The 24606-nt window shown below is 31.5% G+C and overlaps 1 protein-coding gene across 1 annotated transcript in view; it reads right to left on the reverse strand.

The window, feature by feature from the left end:
* Positions 1–23721, reverse strand: part of LOC124538499 (synaptogenesis protein syg-2-like) — a 111608-nt gene extending 87887 nt beyond the window's left edge. The window contains exons 1-2 of the mRNA XM_047115578.1: positions 23392–23721; positions 3987–4182 (exon numbers count right to left, since the gene is read on the reverse strand). Of these exons, the coding sequence (XP_046971534.1) occupies positions 3987–4077 (91 nt within the window). The 5' untranslated portion in view covers positions 4078–4182; positions 23392–23721. The remainder of the gene's footprint in view (positions 1–3986; positions 4183–23391) is intronic.
* Positions 23722–24606: the final 885 nt, after the last annotated feature.

Raw genomic sequence — 24606 nt, forward strand, 5'->3', positions numbered from 1 at the left:
TACAAATCTAGCAGACATTAATATACACTAGTTGAATTATTCGATTCAAATATGGAACAATGAGATCAATAGCTATACAATAATATTTTAGCTTGTACAAAAGCGTTTCGTGTTCTACATAATCAAATGGTTTGGATAAATCACAAAACACGGCAATAGCATTCTGTAATTTCCTCCATGTTTAAGTAGTAGCATACCTGCATCAGTTGTTGAGCTACCCCTAGTACAGCCGAATCCTTTACTATGATTTACACCAAAAATCAACCAGAAGTTTCTTTAAATTTTTTTTTTAATTTTTTGCTTTACTTGACGTCTTTAATCCCATAATGTTCTAAACGTATCAACTCATAGTGTTATCGACCAAGCTTATATAGTGCAGATGAAAACTTTAAATTAATTATATAAATCAATATAAAAAACTATATGTTGAGATAATACATTAAAATGTATTTTATTAAAAGTTTAATGTTAGTTGCCAATAAGGTAACGCCTTCTACATTAAGATAAAAGCGAACTAAATGAAAATTTAAATTGTCCAGCCCTATTATTTCACCATCACGGCTGAGCCCGAATAATTTACTATAAAGCTGTTCTTTCAAAGCCCCAAGTTTCGACGTTAGATGTCACGCATAATGTATCGGAAATATAAATTATATTAGATTGAGGGTTAGGTCGTGTAATGGCGGGCCATAATGCTTCGAAGATGGTGTCGTGTTTGAAGGCACTAAAGAATTGTGCCACTTATAATTGTTGTAGACGTGATCAGAGCGGTACTGTTACATGACATGCGATTTCGTACGTTTTTCTATTTAAAAATGGTTGAACGTATTATTCAATAATACCTCAATAACATATTTTCCTTTTATAAATTTTAAGTGAAAAGTAAAAAAAAATGTTTTATCATAAAATTTTAATTGATCATCATCAGTTATCGATATTTAATACATATCAGCTTATCATTCATGGTTAGACCTATTATCATGGCTTTATGCTTTCTTGCTTGCTCCTATTTTTACGCTGGTTTAACCCATTTTTTTGACCTGAAACCTAAATACTATATAACTTAACCATATATTGCATGGCATGTCTATAAATAGTTTAACCACATATATTTTAATACAGTGACCTTCATAGAAATAATTTACGTTCACGATACAAATTCAATGCGAGTAAAGAGGTACGTAAAATAAGATTATATTGAACATAAAATATTTCAACGTAAAATTTGATAGTATTTGGATCCATGTCTTTGGTACTATTAAATATTATAAAATTATTACATTTAAACTGATGAAATCGTTTAATTTTAAACGAATTCTGGAAATCGAGAAGACTGATGTTATTCAGCAGAATGAGAAGCACTCTCGAAGCATATTCATATTTTTCGAGGAAATCTTAATTGTTGCTTCACGAAATAAAAAAAAAACGTTATGTTTAATATAAAGTATTCCAAATTGCACCATAAGAAAACTATAATACCGCTAAACTCTAAGTGTAGCTAAGAAAAGCTCTTACGTCTCTCGTTCTCTTAATATATCATATTTTTTTTCCGTCTCTGAAGATATACGAGCGGCGGTTGCGCGCGTGACAGCCTTCTGGGCGTAATATTAATAAAATTATTGTGGAGACACGTAGAAGGCGTCGGGCCTGACCTACTCGTCTAACACGTGCTCAATTCCACAGTTAGTGAGTCGGAAACAGCTGGCTACATCATTGTTCAAGCACCCTGAGTATTACATGCGCAAACATTTTTATGCAACCGTTAAGGTCACCTGAGTAAATTTTCATAAAGTCCCTAATAAAATCGTCGTATGTGATAATATGCTGAGATAACCCAGTTGTTATGACAATGTTGGTTCAAAATTGTCATGTGCTTCGTTTGTGATTAAAATTTATCTCGTGATCAGTATATGACCAATGGAAATCAATTTAATTAAAACCCATTTAAATTGTCATACCTTTGTCTTCGTAGGAGGGTAAACTTAACCCAGCAGTGGGATATCAGGCGGATATTTTTAATTTTACTTTTGCTAAATGCCCTTTGATAATGATATATTGCCCTTCATAGCTGCTATTTTATAAGTAACAACAAAAAATATTTTATCGAAAATATATTTCAGGGTAAAGAATTCTCCAGGAGATAAATATTCCCAGGCTCGAATTTTCCCTTCTCATTTGATGCCATCGCATATTAAGATATACATATTTGCCATTTCATTCCATATTTTCAACGTTCCGTTTTGATATTGGATCGGTTTCGTCATTAACGATTTCCAATTACATTAAAATTTGTACTCATTTATCACGTTCACAATATCGGGGCGCTGAATGGTTCTTTCGGCTTCGTGTCCTTTGATTAGATTCGGTACTGTACAAACCCATCCATCGACCTACCACAAAAGGTCGGTGAAGCCATGTCGACCGACTCCGTTTTCCATTCGTTCCGCTGTCCAGAAATTTTCGCAATAAAATTAATCGTTCCAATAAAATTGGAGTCGAATAGAGCTGCCCATGCATGAACACTTTTTAATTGGGTCGCTTTTTTTGCTTCTTTCGCAGTCATCCAAACGAGAAATCAAACTTGAGCAAGTTCCTCCTTAGCGTGGGGACAAATCCAAATTACGTGAAGTGGGCATAGATCTCGTTCAAGGCTCGTCTCATTCAAACTTTTCTTCAAGATCTAAATAATCACTTTCTAAAGAGGATTACAGGGAAAATGTCTTTTATATATTGTGAATAGAATCGGACTTATTTATCTTTATCCATTTATCGATTTATATGTGTCGGTTGTGAATACATTGAGTCGGAAACGGTGAAAAGTTGTATTCACGAGCGAGTACATTTATTACCTACATTCGATACCCTAAATCAAAGTGAGCAATTTGTTGCGTGTAAACGCAGCTCCCGATGGATTGCATAATAAAAATCGGACAAAAACATGGTTAACGCGCTTCGAACAATCAGAAATATATTTTCTGTTTTAATTTTCGACAAGCAGGCACGTTTAATGGGTTATACACGATTCCCACTTGAGTTCGATTTGTTTTAATTTGATAGCCTGTACGATATACGCTGTTCGATGGAAGTATTTTTTTCTTTTACCATATTAATGTAATTAAGTATTATGTTTGTAACTTTTTTTAATTAAAAATATAGACATATTAGAAATTTGACCCGGTATTCATAAAATACAAAAACTCATTGTTATTTACTTATATATAATTGATGTACTACAAATAGTATCAGCAGTCACTGTACTACTTGAAAGTCACCATCTCTTACGGAAAACATAGGACGTATTTATTAAGATTTGTGTACCATTGTACAAAGTTTATTGTCGGTTCTTTCAGATAGAAAATACATTTCACACCGACGCTATTATATATAATATTTTTAATTTGGCGGTTTTTTTTCTTTGTTGGAAAAATGTTTACGCGTTTCCCCCACAAAAGCTTGGGTCAAGATTATATGGAACTCACCGAGGGTGCCAAGTGTGCCAGAATACCCATAAAAGCAAGCGATACGCACTCCATCTTTTCGAGAATGCTCCATATAGCCTATAATGGTCAAATTTATATGGGAAATAGCATAAGTATAATTCATTAATATTATTGAAAATATAATAAAATGTTAGCTCTATGTCAAATGTATCATCATCCTCCTGCCCTTATCCCAATTTTATTTGGGGTCGGGTCCTCATGTCTTCTTCTTCCATACTTCTCTGTCGGACGTCACCTCACAAGTAATTTTCTTTCTAAACATATCGTCTTTCATACAATCCATGCATCGTTTCTTTGGTCGTACCTACCTCTGTCCATCCATATTCATGCTCAAGACCTTCCTTAAAACATGGTCCTCATTCCTCCTCATAGTATGTCCATATCATGATAGTCGATTTCCATGCAGCTTTATGTCGAAATATGCAATCGATGTGTATAAAGATGTACTCGCATTCAATAAAATGTAACATAAATAAAATCTCTTACCCAAATCTTCAGCGTCCTCGCTCCATTCGCCCTCCTGCGCCCAGCAAGCTGCCAGCATCACGAACAATCGTATCCACTTGACGGAGCACATGTCTGCTCACATTATGAACACACTAGCGCACGCCGTACAACAAATCGACACTTTTGTTTCAGTTTTAGTTTTATCTAACATTTCTATTGCAATATAGTTAGGTATCTATAAACAAAAGTATATAATTCAGTTACAGTATACAGTAAGTTTAAACGGACGATTATAACTATTCACAATATAGCTGTACTTATAAAATATATGTTTTCGATGTATGCTCATATACGGAATCATGTATTATCTAATAAATCGAAGCGATCGAACTACTTGGGAGATAGATTAGCAAATATCAACTACAGTAAAGAAAAAAAGACCGCAAATTTTGTATATAATTTCGTTATGTTGATTATTTTTTAATATTATTCGTCAATAAATTTAGCTTGAAATGTGTGCTATCAAAATTTAAAAATAATAAAAAGAATAGATATTTATTTTTAATGATATTCAACCTGTTTTACACAAACATTATAATTGTCATCCTACAGATTTGTTACAATTCATTTCTTGCAATCATATCAAAATACAGTGTTAGCCTAAATTTGTTTGATCGAACTGTCATTTTACGTAACATAATTCATGGTACAGGACTCCAGTCATAACGTTGTCGTCTTCCTTCTGGACGCTTTCTGTGAGGAAATTGACTTTCATTGGATTATTAGAGTTTGTGTCCTCGAGAGATTACTCAAAATGAACGCTACCGTTGCCCTGTTAAACTTCTAAAGTTCTATAATTGTCATAATGCATTATGTAATAGATATTTCGACGACTAAATGAAACATTTTTGTTAACAATCGAATATCCTCAAGAATTTAAGTTGTAACTCATTTAAAAATAAATTTAAGTATAAAATTGCTTGAATTTTTTAATCAATACATTTTTTACAGCTACGTATTACGGAATCGAGAAATGTTGGAAACAGCTTGTTATAGCACAATGCACGCACTGTCTAGTCTTTCTATCTGTACATTAAACATGGTTATTTTAAATGCTATTCCATAAGAATTGCATTTTTTTATGGAATAGGTTGGTGGACGAGCATATGGGCCACCTGATGGTAAGTGGGCACCATCACCCATAGACAATGACGCTGTAAGAAATATTCCTATTCCTTGCATCGTCAATGCGCCACCAACCTTGTGAACTAAGATGCTATGTCCCTTGTGCCTATAGTTACACTGGCTCACTCACCCTTCAAACCGGAACACAACAATACTGCGTATTGTTGTTTAGTGGTAGAATATCTGATGAGTGGATGGTACCTACCCAGGCGGGCTTGCACAAAGCCCTACCACCAATGCATTGAAATGCTAACTGACTTCAGGATTTAGTAGTAAATCCTTAGCACTTTTTAATGTCCTTAAAAGATGTCAGTTTTTAGTTCTGATAGAAGCAAAGCTTAGAAAAATGGAAGATGTCATTTTGTAATTAAAAATTAAGAATGAACTGATTTTTTGTATTATTTCACTTTATACGTAGTGAAGCACGTACCGGGCCGTTAGTTATTAATAAAATCTCACATTTTCAATCTATATTTCTACATTAATATTATAAATGTGAAAGTAACTCTGTCTGTCTGTATATCTGTCGCTTTTACACGACCAAACCAATGAACCGAATTGGATGAAATTTTACGTACGGCTACGTATTTTGCGTAAAAGATGAGAACCGACCCCCATTAAATGCTAGCGAAACCGCGGGTGATAACTAGTATTAACATAATAACTCTTTGAAGTCTTTATATAAAGTCATTATAAAATAATAATTAAAAAAATTACAAAGCGTTAAATGTAAATAAATTAAATTAAAACTCCTTTTTAATTTTTCATCCTTCGTCACGTTAGATATTTAATTAAATAACATAATTTTCTATTTATTCGACATTGCCCATAGACGTATAAAGACTTAATTAATCAAATTGTGGGTTCTGAGCAAATCGTTTCGCTCATGAGCACATTAAAACGTCCTGTAAGTCAAACACGTATTTGAAGGGGTCAACCTTTTCGTCCCATGTCAGAAATATAACACGAACGCCTTTTAGGAAACTTTTAGAAAACACATGTTAGTAAAATAATTCAATTTATACTTATCATGTGAAAATTTATCGAGTTGTATTATTTAAGAACGCATTTCGTATATTAATCGTTATGTTTTAAAAACATCACGATTACTGTTTTAAAGATATTTTTATTTTTACATGTTTTAATTAATTATTGTTGCATGAAATTTTACAATTGTGTTCTGTGATAAGTCTGTATTGGACAATAATGTATTTATAAATATTTATATATCAATTCGAAATTCAAATTATTTCCTTCACAGCTGATCACGAGATTTTGAACTCAAATTAAACAGATATATTATTGTATTGATAGCCTAGATTTCTATACAAGTGTTCTCATCACTGAGTCATCGCAGCTCAGGGAAAGTAAAGAAAAATATTTCGATTATGTTGTATAAAAATTCGGTCGAATGGAAAGGATATAACTTGTTCAAGATGACCCTTGCTACATTTGTGCGGTAGATTTCACATAGAAACGTGACTACATCACATGAATATTTATTAGATAAAGTGATTTATGTAAGGAGATTAAAACATTTATATGTTTTTATTTTATGTATTTTTCTTTTACGTTTCGGGTATTTCAATAACCGTACGAGTATTCGAATATGTCAAAATATAATCCTTTTCATAGATTTTATTGGATCGGATTATAGTGTACCTTTTTTTGTCTTTTACGAAAAGGGTACGTTTTTATTGACGTTCTATATTAGAATTTGGTGAGGTCGGTTTGTATTAGATGTGAAGCCTTATTAAGACCACTAGACTATCAGATAATTTAAATTTTATTTTGTATAATGATAATGACTACTAACCATATAATGCATTAACAAACGAGATGTAACCCTTCTGAACAACGTTTTTTGTTTATGTTAAAGATAGGTGGACCAGCGAATGGGCCACCAGATGCTGAGTGGTCCACCACCCATAGACACTGAAGCTCTAAAAATATTCACCTATCTTGGGATAGCAACCAAGAAATATTTTATGAAATTAAAAAAGGCGAATTATATTTGTATTAAAACGAAGCTCATTCATAAATATATTTTATGAAATCGACGATAAAATATCGTTGTTATTTCAAACAATATTAAATAAATATGCGAGTTCCAACAAACGTATGAAGAAAAAACATCTCACGCGAAATATGTGGATTGAAATATGGATTTCAATATCTCAAACATTTCCTTTTTATATGTGAAAGCAGATTTCGCGTTATACGTTACTAAGTCTGTTCCTACTTTTATTTAGAACTTGCGTCTTTTTACATGAGTAATACGGTAAAATATTAATGTCGTTTTTTACATATATTTGCAGGCCTTGGAAGTGTTATCCGGATGGGTACGACCTACAAATATTATTCTGCAACTAAAGGCTATGTCGCATGAGAGATCAATCCAGTTATAAAACGTGGTAGGCAACGCATTTATCAAAAAAGAGGTTGCAACACCCATAACCTAATTAACACCTTCACATAAAAATATATCGAAGTTAATTGTATGGATAAATCAATTTGATTTATGCATACAATTAAAACACAATGGAAAGTTAATACCAAAATAGTGTCTATAGTTCTGCCCTATACAGGATTTACTACAATCCATGGCAGTTTGAAATCGCTGAATATCCATAGTTCAATCTGCATACTTTTACAGAAGGCTGCAATTTTAAATACTTGCTGCTTTGTCAGAAATTTCTCAAGCTCAGGCTCGTATACTTAAATAAATCTTTTTGAATAAAGGAGATAACAAAACGCTTAACATCCTTTAATAAAATAATATTTTATTTACTAAAAATTACACTAAAAAAATTAAGAAAATTTAAATGTAAATTACATTGCATTTACGACAAAGACTTAAAAGGAATATAAAATTTTTTTTGTCTTTGTTTAATAAAAACGTTTAGTGATTATTGTTATATATTTATCAATATCAGTACTTCAATATCGTGAATTATCGAAATTGAACTTTGCAACAAATGACAAATTATTGTAAATCATAATTATAATAACAAAGTGGATATATCGTCTTTCCGTATATCGCCACGGTATACAGATCCCCGTTAGGCCCCATATAGACGTTTCACATCAATAATAAATCAATATACAACAAACATTTGTTTAACCATAAATCGTGTGACTGTATCGTAAGACAATTTATTTGATCTTATTTTTTATTGAATATAAAATAGCTGAACGTACCTTTTTCTTATCCGATCGAGTTATTTATTGCACAAGTTTGTTTTTGACCGCCTCACGTACTTTATAGGGCGAACCTTCTCAATCCGAAATTGCCAATTTTTACGTCACATATACATGTTATGTTTGAACTTATTTCTTGTATTTTATACGGGATATGTTTATTGCTTTGCTATAATTTATAAAAAATATTTTTGGCGCAAAAATATAATGGCTTAAGCGATGTCGTATCTTTTACGAGTCAATGGTAAAACGCCTATTCAAAGATACTAAATTTATATTTTCTTTAACATTTGATGTTGTACATTGTTATTAAGATCAAAGGCGGAGCGAGAAAAATTGTACAGATAAAACAATATACAAATAATAATTTCGTTTATAAAAATATACATAATTTTAAGCGGTTTAGTAAAATACTAGATGAAACCGCGGCTTCTCCTTCGTGGAATTTTATTTGTCACAAAATCCTTTAAAATCTGCCATTATGTCATTTTAAAGATTGGGTAATATTTCTAGGCAGTTGCTAAGTTTCTTTGGAAAAATTAGCTTATTAATGGTGATAAATTATTAATATCGAGGTTTCAGAGTTTATCGATTCTGAACTTCAATAATTCAAACCTATATAATATTCCAATTTTTATTTTAGCATATATATAGACTAACATTTAAGAGTATTACATGAAATAAATAAATATATAATTGGCTATTTCTAAATACATTTTCAACAAATATTAATATTTCCGAAAATAATTTCAGCCATAATCGGCGTTGGGACTGACTAAACTGTTCGGCAAACTTTAGCTCGGCTAAGTGCTAACTTAGAACCAACCAAGTATTATTGGCTTAGTCTAATGCATAATAACGGCTCATCCTTTGGGCACATTATATTATTAAGGCTAAAAGCTAGTCGAGTAACGATTTGATATAAATTAAACTGGAGTTTGCGTATTTTTACCGAAATTTATAAATAATCTATATTTACTTACAAGTATAAATAAAGCGAAATAGAGTCTCTCTGTAAAAATCTGGTGACATGGTAACAGCCTTAAAAATAACCACCGTCTAATATGACGTCAGTGATTTCAAAGTTTAGCTAGTCGATTAAAGTCTAACAATAACAGGCCTAACAGATCTATTACTTTGAATGCCTCGTTGGTTTAATGATTAGATATAAATTTGGAGGTACCGCGATTTTAAGCTACTTACATGTTGACATATCAAGTTATTGAGTTTCTCTTCGAAAAATCCTTCTAAGTCTGGAGGTCAGAAGTGTGTATACACCTGAACACAAGTAAACACGTTGTTCCGACGTTTGAATTCTTTCCGGTCGTACTGGTTTTACGATCATATGAGGCATCTCAGTTTATGCACACACTTGTGCACTTATGCCCTGCATATTTGCTAGTAACACTTGTGATTGGCTGTCGATGTCGAAATAGATCAGAATGACGTCATCATATTATTGCTTCTCTCATTAGTCCATTGCCTAATTAATAATGCTACAAAACAACCCTGTACGTTTACAATCGTGATTGACTTATGTCTCATTAAAATATTGGGACGACAAAATGAGGATGAACTCTAAATAATAATATGCATGGAGGATGAAACCAAATGTAAAATGGCCAAAAATTGTATGCAAGATATAGCCGTTAAGTTTCATTCATTAGAAATTCGATGAACTTGATTCATGAGATTGATCGTGGTGGACTAAATTTGGGTCAGAAGGAATTCATAATTATATTGTATAGTGCTTATGGCGACCGTTCCATCATAAAAGAGAATGCCAACCTCTTACATTTAACGGGTTCTATAGGTTTTTGTTATACAAAATAAAACACACATTGAATCAATGGGAAGGCAGCAGTGTAACGTAGAGCCTTTAAATTACTACGAGGTTAGAGGGAGGCAACCTGCACATGCGGATTTTCTCACGTTATTTTCTATTACCAAGTACAAAAATAACTATAAATATAGAATAAATTTATTAGAATTCAAGTGGTTTTGCCAATGGGCCATAAAAGTGTACAATGAAATTTGAACTTTGAAAAAACGATTATTAATTTAAAATAAACTTGAGTCTGGACGAACCTTTAGTTTAAAAAAAAAAAAACATAAGCAAAATGTACGTAATCATTACAGGGTTTATCTTAATTACAGTTGCAGTCAGTTGTGTTTGGATTTTTAAACGGGACATTATTTTTAAAGTGCCAAACAGTTACTTTTAATTCTCGTATGAGTAACAAAATGAAACGGAATGTCCATATAGAAAGCGAAAATAAAAACAAAATCGCAATGAATGAAACTTGAAATTTATGAAATTAAATTGTATTCATACTATAGTAAAAAATAATGGTAATTAGATCTATACCCAAAGACACTTTACTCTGAATGTTGTATTCTAGTTTGAGGGATGTAGGAAGCTCATTATAATAATAATAATAAATATGAGACAACATCACATACATTACTCTGATCCCAATGTAAGTAGCTGAAGCACTTGTGTTATGGAAATCAGAAGTAACGACGGTACCACAAACACCCAGACCCAAAACAACATAGAAAACTAATGGTAATCTACATCGACTCGTCCGGGAATCGAACTCGGGACCTCAGAGTACCCATGAAAACCGGCGTACACACCACTCGACCAAGGAGGTCGTCATTGGCGTTGAAAGGAATGGTTGATACTTCTTATGACGGCATTGACTTTGAAAAAAATTGAAAACTTACCACCAGGTAGTCCATTTGTCTACCGGCAAAAGATCATGTTTTTTTTCTAAGATTTTAAGTTTTGGTTAGTCCTTTTATTACACCAAATTATCAAATACATATACACGATACAAACGACGATATAAACGAGTGCAATTTCAAGAAGGCTATATGGTTAATGTATTAGCTGTATAAATAGAGGTAATTACGGAGTAATTTAAGATCAGAATAACAATAATGATCCGACTAAGATTTCAACATTTGTGTTTAAAAGTTTCGCTCATTTTCATCGCAAACAAAATTATTCAGCAAAATAAACGAAAAGAGCGCGGGCGTGCTTACAACTTCGGTATACATTTAATCACGAAATAATTCGAACAAATCTCTTGTAGCATAAACATACTGAAATATAGCATTAAAGCGGTTTTGGTTCGATATTCATTCTGTGCAGCGTACCGCGTGATAATGACGTAAGGTCGAAACCTCAAAGCGTTCCAACGGTCGGGAACGGACTCCAATGCTTCGGAAGGACCCTCTTTTGGATGAACGACGCTGCTGAATCTTTTATTAGTTTCGTGAATGGACGGCCAGTTGACATAACCGTCGTCGACATCTGTTGTGATATTACGCCATCTTTTCCAGGGCGTTCGTTCATTCCATCGATTCGGGACCGATTCAACTATTTTTGTACACGTGGAACGTGTAAGGCTGAATTGAAATAGACGTAATACGTGTTTGGAGGGGAAGACAACCGCTGAGCCAGCGAATATGAATGTATTGGGCGTCATCAGAAAACATGTAGAATACGCCTTTCCTCGGAAATTGGATAACGGGGGTTAGGCATGGGGTTTTTATACATATTGATAATTTTCAGGTTTTATTAAAAGCAATAGTTAGTTATTATCTTTGATAATTATTTCAGGAGATTAATTACACTTAAAATAGATCAAATTAATCACCCATGGTAATTTTCTAAAACACTATATATATTTAAAGGATACATTATAACAGTAACAGTACAACAGTAACTTAATAGAAAATTAACAATTAATATAGAAGTTCATTTTTCAATTGTTCATTACTTTATTTTTTAGAATAAAAAGAAGAATCATTGCAATCAACGAAGATATCCAATATCTATAACACGTCTTATAAAATGACCAGAAGATTTTTTAGAGGTCCATTAAAATAATTTAAAAAATAATGAAACCTAATGTTATCAAGAACCTAATACTCAAAATCTGGCATTATTTTATACTATTCGGTCATCAGCAAATATAATATATAATAAATTATTGATCGCTAGGAAATTTTAGTGATAGTTTATGGTGTTATTGCTTCTTTCAATCCTCGATCATAAAAAAATATAGGTATATATTTTCAAATTTTGATATCAACAACTGTAAACAATGATGTTATACAAAACATGTCAAGTAAAACAAGACCACTTATAAAATCAAGTATCGGTGTATTTTTTCAAATCAACTCCAAACGAAAGCGGAGGTTATTTGTAAAAACATCTTTTCATGGACCTTTTTCTGGCTGTTAAACGTTTAGCTTTGTCGCAGCGTTCTGTAAATGGGAAATTTCTGGAAAATATGGCATGATTATCGTCTGTTGGAATTTACAAAAGGCCTTTTTTATTTGAAAATGCTCAAACGGTTTAAAAGTTAGGCGAAATGAGCTCGTGAAATATAATAAACATCAACGAGATTTAAAAGTGCCGTTTATTAAAAAGTTCCTCCGCCTCTGTTTTGTTCGATTGTAATGATATAATTAGCTGAATTCTACTATTTGATATTAAATGATAGATTTACATCAAAAGCAAAACACAAACCGCAAATTTCCCACAGTTGGGTTTTTCTTTTTTAATGGCATAGGTGGCAAACGAGCAAGAGGCTCACCTGATGGAAAGTGAATGGACATCTGCAACACCAGGGGGCTTGCAGGTGCGTTGCCGGCCTTTAAGAAAGGAGTACGCTCTTTTTTTTCAATGGTCAAGCACATTCTTAAGAGAGGTTATAGCTAATTCCATCATTCGTTTTTACAAGTTCGTATGTCATTTTACACATCGGTAAAGTTTCCATGTCATACAGGAGATTATCTGTAGTAGTTGCCTAAATTTGCACTTTCAATACTTGCTTAAATAGTTAATTCATTTATTTTATTTAATCACTGAGCTATTGCAATTCAAAAACTCAAATTATTTATGCTTTAGAACTATTTCAATCTTATATGTTCTATTTAAAGTAAACTAAGTAACTGCAATGAGCACAGGATAAAATGAAATATGTTGTCATATACATAATTAAATGTTTAAGGGAAAATGTATGCAAAATTTTAAAATATATTAAAACTCGTTGTAATTAAATCACAATTATGTACATATATTATAACTGTTAAGCGAGAATTGATTGACCATTCAACCCTTGAAATTAAGCGTGTCCCTCGCAGGCCCAGCAGTTGCTAACTTTACAGTTGGTTCCCTGAAGACTAATTAGAATAAAAGAGTGTTAAAGTTGTCTCTAACTGACGGCTACATTTGGAACTCCCTGAAGATTACCTTTCCGGTTGTGACGGCATGAATATTTTATGCCCCGTAATATGAAAGCCTTATGGTGCCTCGAGCATGTCTTGGTCACATTAAAAGTACCCGTGTAAAAACTTTCATTCATAAACTTTTGTATTATAGAATTTATAATTAAATCCGAGATTATTTGATCTACGTTTGAATAAATTGAGCGTTATTTAACAATATTTTAATTAATCCACAGACTTAATTATAAAGACGTTTATGATAAATTTTGTAGGACTTTGTGGGAATCAGTAAGGGTAAGCCACGAATTAATTATTCAGCTCGCAATCATCAATATTGAGCATGTATTGCTTGGGTCTTAGATTAAGTAATCCAGTATAATGACAGACAAGAGCGACAGTACAATATGTATCAAGACGTGTATTAGATAGGTGAGGATAAGAGCAGTTGGTTAAATGTGAACGCGAATAACTTGAGGCCTTGCCCTACGCGCCGCCGGGCGATCCATCAGCCGTTGGTTTTTTGACAGTGCTCAAAGACGTGCGTGCCTCGCGCAGTTTTGACGGCCCGTAATTAGTGTTCGTTTCTCGTTTATTGTAGAAATTAACCTTGCTTTACCGCTTTCACTTTCAAAAGTGATTTTGCGATACAATTTTGTAGCGTAAACTATTAAGATTAATTAATATATATCCTTCTTTCAACCACATAGTGCTTGATTGTTTCCTAAATAAAACAAAAAATAATGACATGATTGACAATTTTGCTGCGTAAATGATAACAAGCAAAGCGATGACACAGGCAGACAGCCTCGATCAAAAGTCATTAACAGCGAGGTGGCTTAACTTCAAACGTCCTTAAATTCATGCGCCTTAGGATACCAAGTTTCGAAACGAATTAATATGTTTTGTATTATATTTGACCATGGTTCATAATATATTTATTGAAACGAACTTATTTTAGGGGTTTTAGATAACTTTCATACGGGTTTTTTATAACAATTAAATTTCCTGTTATTTAATTATTGTCAAGCGTTGTTAATTTATTTAAGTTTGTTTTTAAATAATACAAAATTTGCAGCGTACGTCGTACGAGACGTCTCTTATTTTTAAATACAAGTAGGTAACTACAAATCAGCACTACCCGTTGATTAATTACAAAGGGGTAGCCAATTTAAAAGCATTTCACACACTCCTCTGCTCATAATTACAAAAGGGTTCTGCGATTGCTTAAGTGATAATTAACGCTGGTTTTAAAAGAGAAAATAAGGAAAATAATTATAGGAAAGACTGAAGAAAAATCTGTCAAGGCGTCATTGAATGTCGGCAAGGGATTATTTTTATTTCTTGGCTAAGATTTATTCTCCTCAGATTAGCATTCCTCTTATTTATGCTAATGTAATTTTAATGGCACCGACTTTTTTGGCTAATTTAATTTCGCGAAAAACTCGCAGGATTTTGTCTTAAATCTTTGCTTATTAAGAGGGATTTAGTGACGATTCTACTTAAATAAAATTTGAGTTATCAGTTTGGTTTGAAATTAATTACTTTTTTAATTGCGTATTGTCTAAGCTTGGATAAAGTTTGTTCATTAGGCTGAGTGTATACCGGCGCTTGCAATCTGGAATAAGAATGAGTGTTTAAGCTTATACTCTGTTAGTAGTAGTTACTTTTAATTGCAGCTAGAATTTTAATTATAGAATAATAAAGTTTCGTTAACTTTATTATGCATTGCATTCCGATTTGTTAATGAATGTTTATATAGCGTCATTGGCTTTTTATATCTCGAATACAAAACTAAATCGTAATTGTGAATAAGCTCTTTTGTAATACTATTAATAGTCAGTCCCGACTATTAATAGTTAACCTCAGAAGATAAATGCTGATTTAGTAGTCTTTTGTAATATATTTTGTTATTATTATTACATTTTGTATTAATCTATATTCAAATTATTAAATGTGAAAGTAACTCTGTCTGTGTGTCTGTCTGTGGCACTGTCACGATCACACCGCTAGGTGAATTTGATGAAAAGCAAACTTGAACTTCAAGAAAGAACATACTACCTTTTTTGCGTGTCACATGTCACACACGTTGTAAGTATAAATTAAAGTTATAAGTATATATTGTTCTTGGAACACTGTTATAAAACATGAGTTATTTGCAATGTATTACGCATTTTCTTTAATTACATTTAATACTATATAAAAATTTTAACAAAAAGAAAAACCGACTTCAAACAAAACACTATTTTAAAACAAATGAATATGCACGAAAAAGTAATAAAAATAAATGCGTATTCAACATATTTTTAGAGTCTTCCTAAGTTAAATGAAATGAAAAATATTAGACTACTTAAAAGTCGATTAACGATTATATCATGTAGTTATAGTTATTGGTATATTTGGAGCCGGTGTCAGCCACGGTGCCCTTGCCCCAACAATCAAAAGAAAGAAGCGATACGAGCCCCTTGATTGATCCAGTATATTATTGTGTAAAAGGTAATTTGTAAAAAACATATTTGTTAAAGTATTCTCGTATTGTTTTTTGATAGATATACTGTAGGGTTTATTGGCTGACATCGACTCCAAATATAACAATAATTATAACTACATGATATAATCGTTAATCGACTTTTAAGTAGTCTAATATTTTTCTTTCTAATATTTTTCTCTCTTTCTATCCAGCCATAGCTGTCTGTTTGTAGTGTTCGCTGTCAATTAATATACTATTCGCCCTATGTTAGTGAACCGAATTTATTCACGACATTTTACTCTGTGATCGTACAAAAACCGGAATCTCTAAGGATCATGCAAGGATTGAAGCAGTCGCTGGAATCCAATGGTCTCTGTATCTCATATTTTGTTTTAATATGTATCAGGGATACAACTATTAGAAATAGGAACGTATGGTAAATGATCACCACATACTTACATAAAAAAGCAGCAAAGCACGACCAAAATTGGATTATAACAACATAAAACATAACGTGTGTTTATCGCAGAATATGTAATAACTGACTAACCCAGATGGGTATGCACAAAGCCTTACCATTAAGTATTCTAAATTCAAATTTCCTGAAATAAAATAGGCTTTCTTAACAGGAATGTACAATATAAGATATAAGAGCTTAGATTTCCGTGTATACCGGTCTAAGTCTATTGAAACTCTTTCGATTTTCTACGTAACATTGTACGTAAGTCAACACATCGAGTTGTTGGAGTCTCGAAGGCTGTATTGGGGAACTCGGCTTAGAAGAATTCCTCTTTACAATTGCGTTTCGTCGCAAACAAACACTGCAAAACGCATCGTGTATCTAATAATTGTCTTTGAGGTCGATTCTAGTCTTTCATTCTCAAGTCTCAAATTATACGTTTTTTTTTTTGTTAAGCAAAGGCATAACAAAAGACGACGACCTCCATGGTCGATTACTGTACACACCGGTTTTCATGAGTACGCCACTCCGAGACCCCGTGTTCGATTCCCGGCCGAATCGATGTGGAAAAAGTACATTCGTTTTCTATGTTGTCTTGGGTCTGGGTGTTTGTGGTGACATCGTTATTTCTGATTTTCCATAACACAAGTGCTTTAGCACTGACATTGGGATCAGAGTAATGCATGTGACGTTGTCCAATATTTAATTTATTTATTTAAAAATAACCTTGAAAATCGTACTTATAACTGTTCATTGTCCGTTTAAATAATCCTTAAAAAGAAATATTTGCCAAACGAGCGGGAGGTTCACCTGATGGAAAGTGACTATCACCGCTCATGGTAATCCGAAATGAATCCGATGCCGGCCTTTAAGGAATGCGTACCCTCTTTTCATGAAGATTACTACTATTTTTAACTTTCCTATAATTTACCTAATTTATCTTTAGTATAATATAAAATCATTAAATTCTACTTTAAATCTTATTTTTGCGAAAGCCTTGTGTAATCTACATATATTTAATTAATAATTAAGCTAAATGCTCGGCTTGCGTTGTATTTACCTTTATTTTTTTTAATTTAATTGTATAATTAGTACACGTTACGACAAATTATTAATTATCGTTTATTGTAGTTTTAACTTAATAAAATAAAATAAAACTACTTTTTTACAATTGCTTACTTATTTATGATTGCAAATAATAATTATTGTAACGAATATAAACGTTTACTTGTTATGTTATAAACTAAACAAGATCCGTAAATCGACGTATCGTATTATTGTGTTGTCAAAGTCATGAAACCCGCCTGTAGCAATTCGAATTGACAGGAATTCTCTTTAGACGAGCTTCGACGGTTACATACTGCAGTGAAGTCACAAGTCACTGCTTCTACCACTTTTATTAAATTGTTCGACATTATTTTTAAATTCAGAACTAAATTATTTATTCTGTAAACTTAAAAAAACTTTTTGATTTTAAGAAAAAAAAAAGTAATATTTAGTATTTTATAGAAAATGTGCAAATTTGACCGCTAGTTGTAAGTACAAGGATTGGCTAGCTATACATATATATTTATGGATATCCAATGCTTAATTTTGTTCTTCCGAGTTTTTATTAGAGTTTAAAAATAAAATCGTTCCAATTTTAAATAACACAATCGTAATGATTACAGTATTGCGTTTGACCTCACCAAAATGCTGATATAGAAATTATATTTAAAAACCTCCATCCATTTATTAATGTGCAGGCAGCCTCTATAACATGTTATAGTAAAACGTATTTCCGGCCTCGGCACTTTGGACCGTTAAATTAGATTACCTACTTCCAAGTTTCTAAAAGTAGGGTTAGTTTATTAAAGTGCTGTATAATAAACCTGAACAGCACTAGTAAATTGGCAATGAAACATAATTGAATAAAATGTAATTAGAACGCTTTAGAAATTATTTTAAGAAAAAAAAACTTAAGTTATTCACAAATCTGCCTCTTTCACGATTTATTTAATTGCAAACGATAGTTGATTACAAAATCGATTTTATTTTCCTCCTTATCGTATTTTAATAGCCGAGTCACATAGTTCCTTAAATAAAATATTCAACAGGCAACAGATCGTACAGAGACTAGTAGATATCATTACAGTTTCAACTATGAAACTACACCAACCCATAGTACACGATGTTGTAAAAAAATATTCTGATTAGATCATAAGCCTTAACCTCGCAAAAGAATAATAACAAGTTATTATTCATCTTTATCTTATTAAAAAAATTCAACATATTTTCCCCAATATTATAAAAGGATAAGCTTCTTAAAGGGAAACCATAGGATCGATAGTACCCTTTATCTATTCGTCCACTCGTAAAACGTTTTCTAACACATAGTGAAGGGTTTCATTTTATTATTTGTTTTATTATGTTCTAGAGATATTCTTATAAGGTGTAATATTTATGTATATAAAATATAGGTGTCTATGCCCAACGATTGGGCAAACAAAACAATTTTTCGTTATAGACTATTATCGGTTAAAGTAAAAAGTAAAGTAACAGCCGGGCTATGGCCACCTCTCCCACTAAGGAGAGGGTTTGTAAAATATTCCACCACGCTGTTCCAAAGCGGGTCGGTGGAATGCATATGCATCAAAATTCGATGAAATTACACACATGCAGGTTTCCTCAGAATGTTTCCTTCACCGCTGAATAGGAGATTAATCATAAACACAAGTAAGCACATATACATATATAGTGGTGCTTGCCTGGGTTTGAACCCGAAGTCATCGGTTAAGACACACGAGTTCTTACCACTGGACCATCTGAGCACTTTATCGGGTATGATTTTTCAATTATATTCCTTCTTTCTCTGCCTATTATTTCTTCTATGTGAAGCAGAATGTGTTTTTGTTTATAGTGTATTTTGTAAGATCTTCTCTAAATTTGGTCAACTTCTTTCTTTTTGAGAACGAGATTAAATCATATTTCTGTATACTGATCTGTAGCAGGTTGCCACATACAAATGAGGTCAGAATTTTAGTCGATACAAAAAGGTTTTTCGACGTGCCCAATTCTCATAAAACAATTATTAAAAAATAAACACACGCACTCGCTGAATTCGCTGTCATCGCCGTAATATTTACTAACCTCAATCTAATTTAGAAAGCTTACTTAGATTATGTATGCCACAATAGATATATTTTGGAGCACTTATATAACTTAATGCCAGGAATTTTACGGTTTGCCGCCTTGAAGTGATTAAATGAATATCCTCTATATGCCAATAAGTTAAATCAATACTGAACACGTAATTAATAATAATAATATGTTGAACAATCAACAAGGCAACAGGTTGGTCAAGATCAATAATTATTTTCTACGAGACTCAGATTGTCAACCTTAAATATACTATTATATAATATCTTATATTCAGTAAGACACTATCTTCCCACTCATTTTTACCCTGAAAATCTTTATTTCGACCTTGCCTTATAAGCGCCCTTTTCTTTGAACAGCACTAATACATTATTATATTTTCATCTCTGAAAACGTTTAAAGATTGTGAAATATTTAAGCGGAATGAGGGCGATATGAGCTGAAATTCATGATATCTTTCACGAGAATATATATTAATAATAAAATAAAAAATGATATCAATACACAAAAGATTATAAATATTCAAACGAGCTGCCTTTTGTTCTACGAATGCAGACCAGCCTATCTCAGGACTAACAAAACAAGTATGAGCCTTGTATTGCATTGCAAAATTGTAACATATTGCTTTTGTGAATGCATTCACATACATGATATATGCACGGTATGCTATATTATGTCAATATATCAATCTGAAGTTTGACAGCAGTGCAGTTGGCGGACGTCCTTTTCAATAAACTTTATGATCGACACTTGATAGTGAGGCCTTTGTTTTCGGTTTTAGATATAGAAATTTTACATCCAGTAAATAATAAATTGATTAAAAATCAATTAATAAAACGAGTGGTTTACTTTGAAGTGAATTTGATGTTATTTTTAGATAATTACATTATGTATAAGTTTCTTTGAAAAAATATTTTTTTATATGTTTATCAATATACTCAGTGGAATGCTATTATTTATAATATATGATTTTTATAGTCAAGACATTACTTCTCGTAAAAAGTAAAGAATGGAAAATGATCAAGTTTTTTTCTATGTTATGCATGTATATACTCATAAACCTTCCTTGAATCAGTCCATCTATTAAAAGAAACCGCATCAAAATTTGTTGCGTAGTTTTAAAGATTTATGCACACATACGTTAAATGTTTACTATCCAATACATCAATGCATTTAGAATTAGATTTTGTCGATGACAATTTAATTTTGATTACTTTTTTATTATACAGGCGTAGCACGACTCTATAGTAACTGTTTTTCTCTCTTTAAAATTAATTCTTTGTTAAATCGTAACAATTTCGTAAATTGCAATCAAGAATCCTCTTTATTTTTCTGCACATCTATAGCTGGAGGTAATATTAATATACAAGATAGTGTTCGTTTTCTATGAGGCTTTGTTTTCTTGTATTTTTTCGGTATATTATGTTTACGTATCAGTTTATACTCAACTGCCCATCTAATCTTTTCTTTTTAACACATCCTAAGTTACCAGGTCGAAAATTATTAAGTATAATATATTTTAATGTTTTATAGATAAATGAGACCTTACTTTATTTATTAAATATAAACCTATATAATATAGGGTTGTAATATAATAATGAGACAGCGCCGTGTACAGGAAATAATAATTACCAAATCCCCTTAATTCTCCACCCTTAAGCAACCACTAATTTTGTCATTAAATTTATATTTACTTCCTCACATCCACACTTCCCTTGTGATATTATATTGATGATAATTCTGTTTGATAATAAATTTAATTGACAAAGATATCCCGTTATATATGTTTCAAATAATAATATACATTTCTTAAATAGATTAAAATAAACCTATGAAAAGCTTAAAGAGAAAGTTTTTCATTCGGTATTAGTTTGAAATTTTCAAGGTAAATGCTCTAAGTTAAGCGTTATTATTCTGAAATTGGCCTATTACAACGTAATAAGTTAATAAGTATAGTAATGAAATAAAAAAATGCTTTTATATTCTGACAATAGTTCTAGTATCGAAGAATAGGACCTTAGCAGAAAGTATAAATTCAATGAACTAGCTAGTGTGTCTGTCGCATATATAAAATAGTATTCGTATTTTCCTGACGACACGTCTGATCCAAAAGTTCCTGGAATTAGGCCCCAAAGTTAATAGTTTTTTACCTTCGGGTAAGACTCGCGTTGTCATGTCGGTATTTCTTTTATTTTATTTTCTTATTACAGGTAAGGATAATGTCAGTATGTTTTTTTTTTAAATATAACATTTGGAAAAGGTCGAAAATGTAATGTTATATTTCGGTACTTGATTACATTTATTAAGAAATACATTTTGTCATTTCTGTAACATTCATTTAAAACTGTAACCGGTGTCAACGGTCTTTTATTTGTCATCATTGATTGAACGATTGAAATAAGAAACAGTACTGTTGAACTAATCAATTACGTGTAAATTGAATTAAAAAATATTGTATTAAAAACATATACATAATAATTCTATTGAACGTCTTTTAAAACTATTATTAATAGACGAATAATGTGACCCACTTATACGTTGACATCAAGAACTGGGAGTAATACTTCTGTAATACTTTTAATTTATCTCTATAAAATAATTAATATATTTTAAAAATTTAATGTTGATATTATATTTTATAAATACACCCTTAAATCAAAGCACTATACCCTATAATCGTTTGAACAAAAAATAAAAATGAAACTTAAGGTATTTATATTGTTGCTATTGAAATATGCAAAGAAGTCAGGAAAACTGGTACTTGGAAGTAGTTTACAAAACACGCCACGGTTACTTATTTCAGCGTTTTAGGAATAAATTAGGTTGCTTTACAATTACACAAATTATACCTATACTTATATAACGTGTTCATGTTATACCACATCAAAAACAAAGTACCTACCAATTTAAATTAAATAAGTATTGCATTTCATTTATAATCTGTTTTGAACTAGCCAATCTCAATCGAAAATCAAAATAAACTTTATTCAAGTAGGCTTGTACAAGCACTTTTGAATCGTCATTAATGTTAAATAAATCACAATAGTATACAAAACTATCTCAGTACCGAGTAAGAAATTGAACTATTGATTATTAATTTGACTATCGAACGATGTAGTATATAAATGATAATGATTAAATATTGGAATATAAATATCAGTTGATTATATACAAGGGATAATCTACATGACTGTTTTTTTATTTACTGTTCATTATCTGGATACATAGTTTTGATGTACATTGCAAGCGATAAATTTGTTTCATCTTTGACACTAACAATATTTACAAGACATGTAAAAAGTAATTTTGTAATGGTTTGATAAAAAAAAAATTAAAAAATTGAAAACACTTTTTTTAACAGTCGATTGTATAGATTCTTCTTTTAATCTTTTACAAGCATTAAAAGTTTTTAGTTAACTTTACGTTACACGAACAAGAAAATAATAATAAAGTAGTTAAAATATAAATTACACCAAACGTGTACAATGCACATAGGTTAAAATTTAGATTTATAAAAAATATAATAACGAACGTATGTGTATATAAATATAAATACAAAATAGTTGTATATAACTAGTCGTATTTCTGTATTCGGTAGTTTTTATAATAGACCGGATCAAAACTTAATATCTTAATATCTCATATAGCACACGAATATATGACGAATTTTCGCGCGTCTTATAATTTAAAATAACACATTTTTATGCTATAATATATGTTTTAATGGATGTATAGTTTATACTTACTGTATACCGTATTTCGCTAGTTACATGTTATGTAATTTACACAAAACAATATTATTTAAATAGTATCACGTTTATTTTTTAATATATTAAATACGTTATAAAATAATTAGTTAACTTTAAATATACTTCATTGGAAAACGTTTTTGAATTCACTCGATAAAAGTTTCAACATTATTCACTTTTTCCGCTATGCAAATATTGGAATACGCATAACATGGCTTTGATAAGAGACGCGCTTTTTGAAAACACATTTAATTGAATGTGTGATTTTTCATTTTTTTCCGCGCGATAACGATATTTTCCCGAAACACGACACAACCGACCACGTTGAAATACCACCGAGCACTGATTCGGCATTGGACGTTGTTTTCTAAAGGTGAGGATTTCGGTATTCGTCGGCAATCCTCGGCTACCCTCGCTATCCATCTCGATTCGATTGTAAGAAAAGAATTTCATACTTCACAAACGAGCACATTTCTTGTTAAAAATGTTTTAATACATAAAATTGAAATCCTGACTGAATGAACTCAGCATCATTTAAGTAGCGTTTTCTTTGAATTGGCATTAAGGCTCTGTGTATAGAGATAATTTTGGAGCATCATTCGTAAATGAAAAATAATTTATTTGTATCCGTATTCAACCGAACTTTTCAATGATTTTTGAATAAAAGTTAACTTACACCGCGCAGGATTATTCAAACAGACATTAAAGCATATACTCTTTTCAATATATTCTTTTTATTGATATAGAATCAAAAAAAAATCTCGAAGTACTTGTTTTATTAACCTATTTATTAAAATACCTAATAATCATTTTCTTTGAATTTGTTCTGACGATCTAATTTGTATGTATGGAGATGATTTTGGGGTGTCATTTGTAAATGCAAAATTATTCTTTGAATCCATTTTCAAAGAATATTTTCAATAAGATTTGAATAAGAGCTACTATTACAGGTTTAGCGAAATATCGTTTGATGTGAATATAATTGTGATTCCTATTATAGTATAGTAAAGCAAGGTGACAGACTTTAAATTTCCCACTGCTGGATTAAGGCCTCATCTTCTATTAAGGAGAGGGTCTGGAACATATTCCAACACGCTGTTCCAATGCTCATTGGTGGAATGCACATGTGACAGAATTTCAATGAAATTAGATACATGCAGGTTTCCTCACGATGTTTTCCGTCACCGCCGAGCACGAGATGAATTATAAACA

This window comes from Vanessa cardui, chromosome 20 (genome assembly GCF_905220365.1).
Source record: "Vanessa cardui chromosome 20, ilVanCard2.1, whole genome shotgun sequence".
NCBI lineage: Eukaryota > Metazoa > Arthropoda > Insecta > Lepidoptera > Nymphalidae > Vanessa > Vanessa cardui.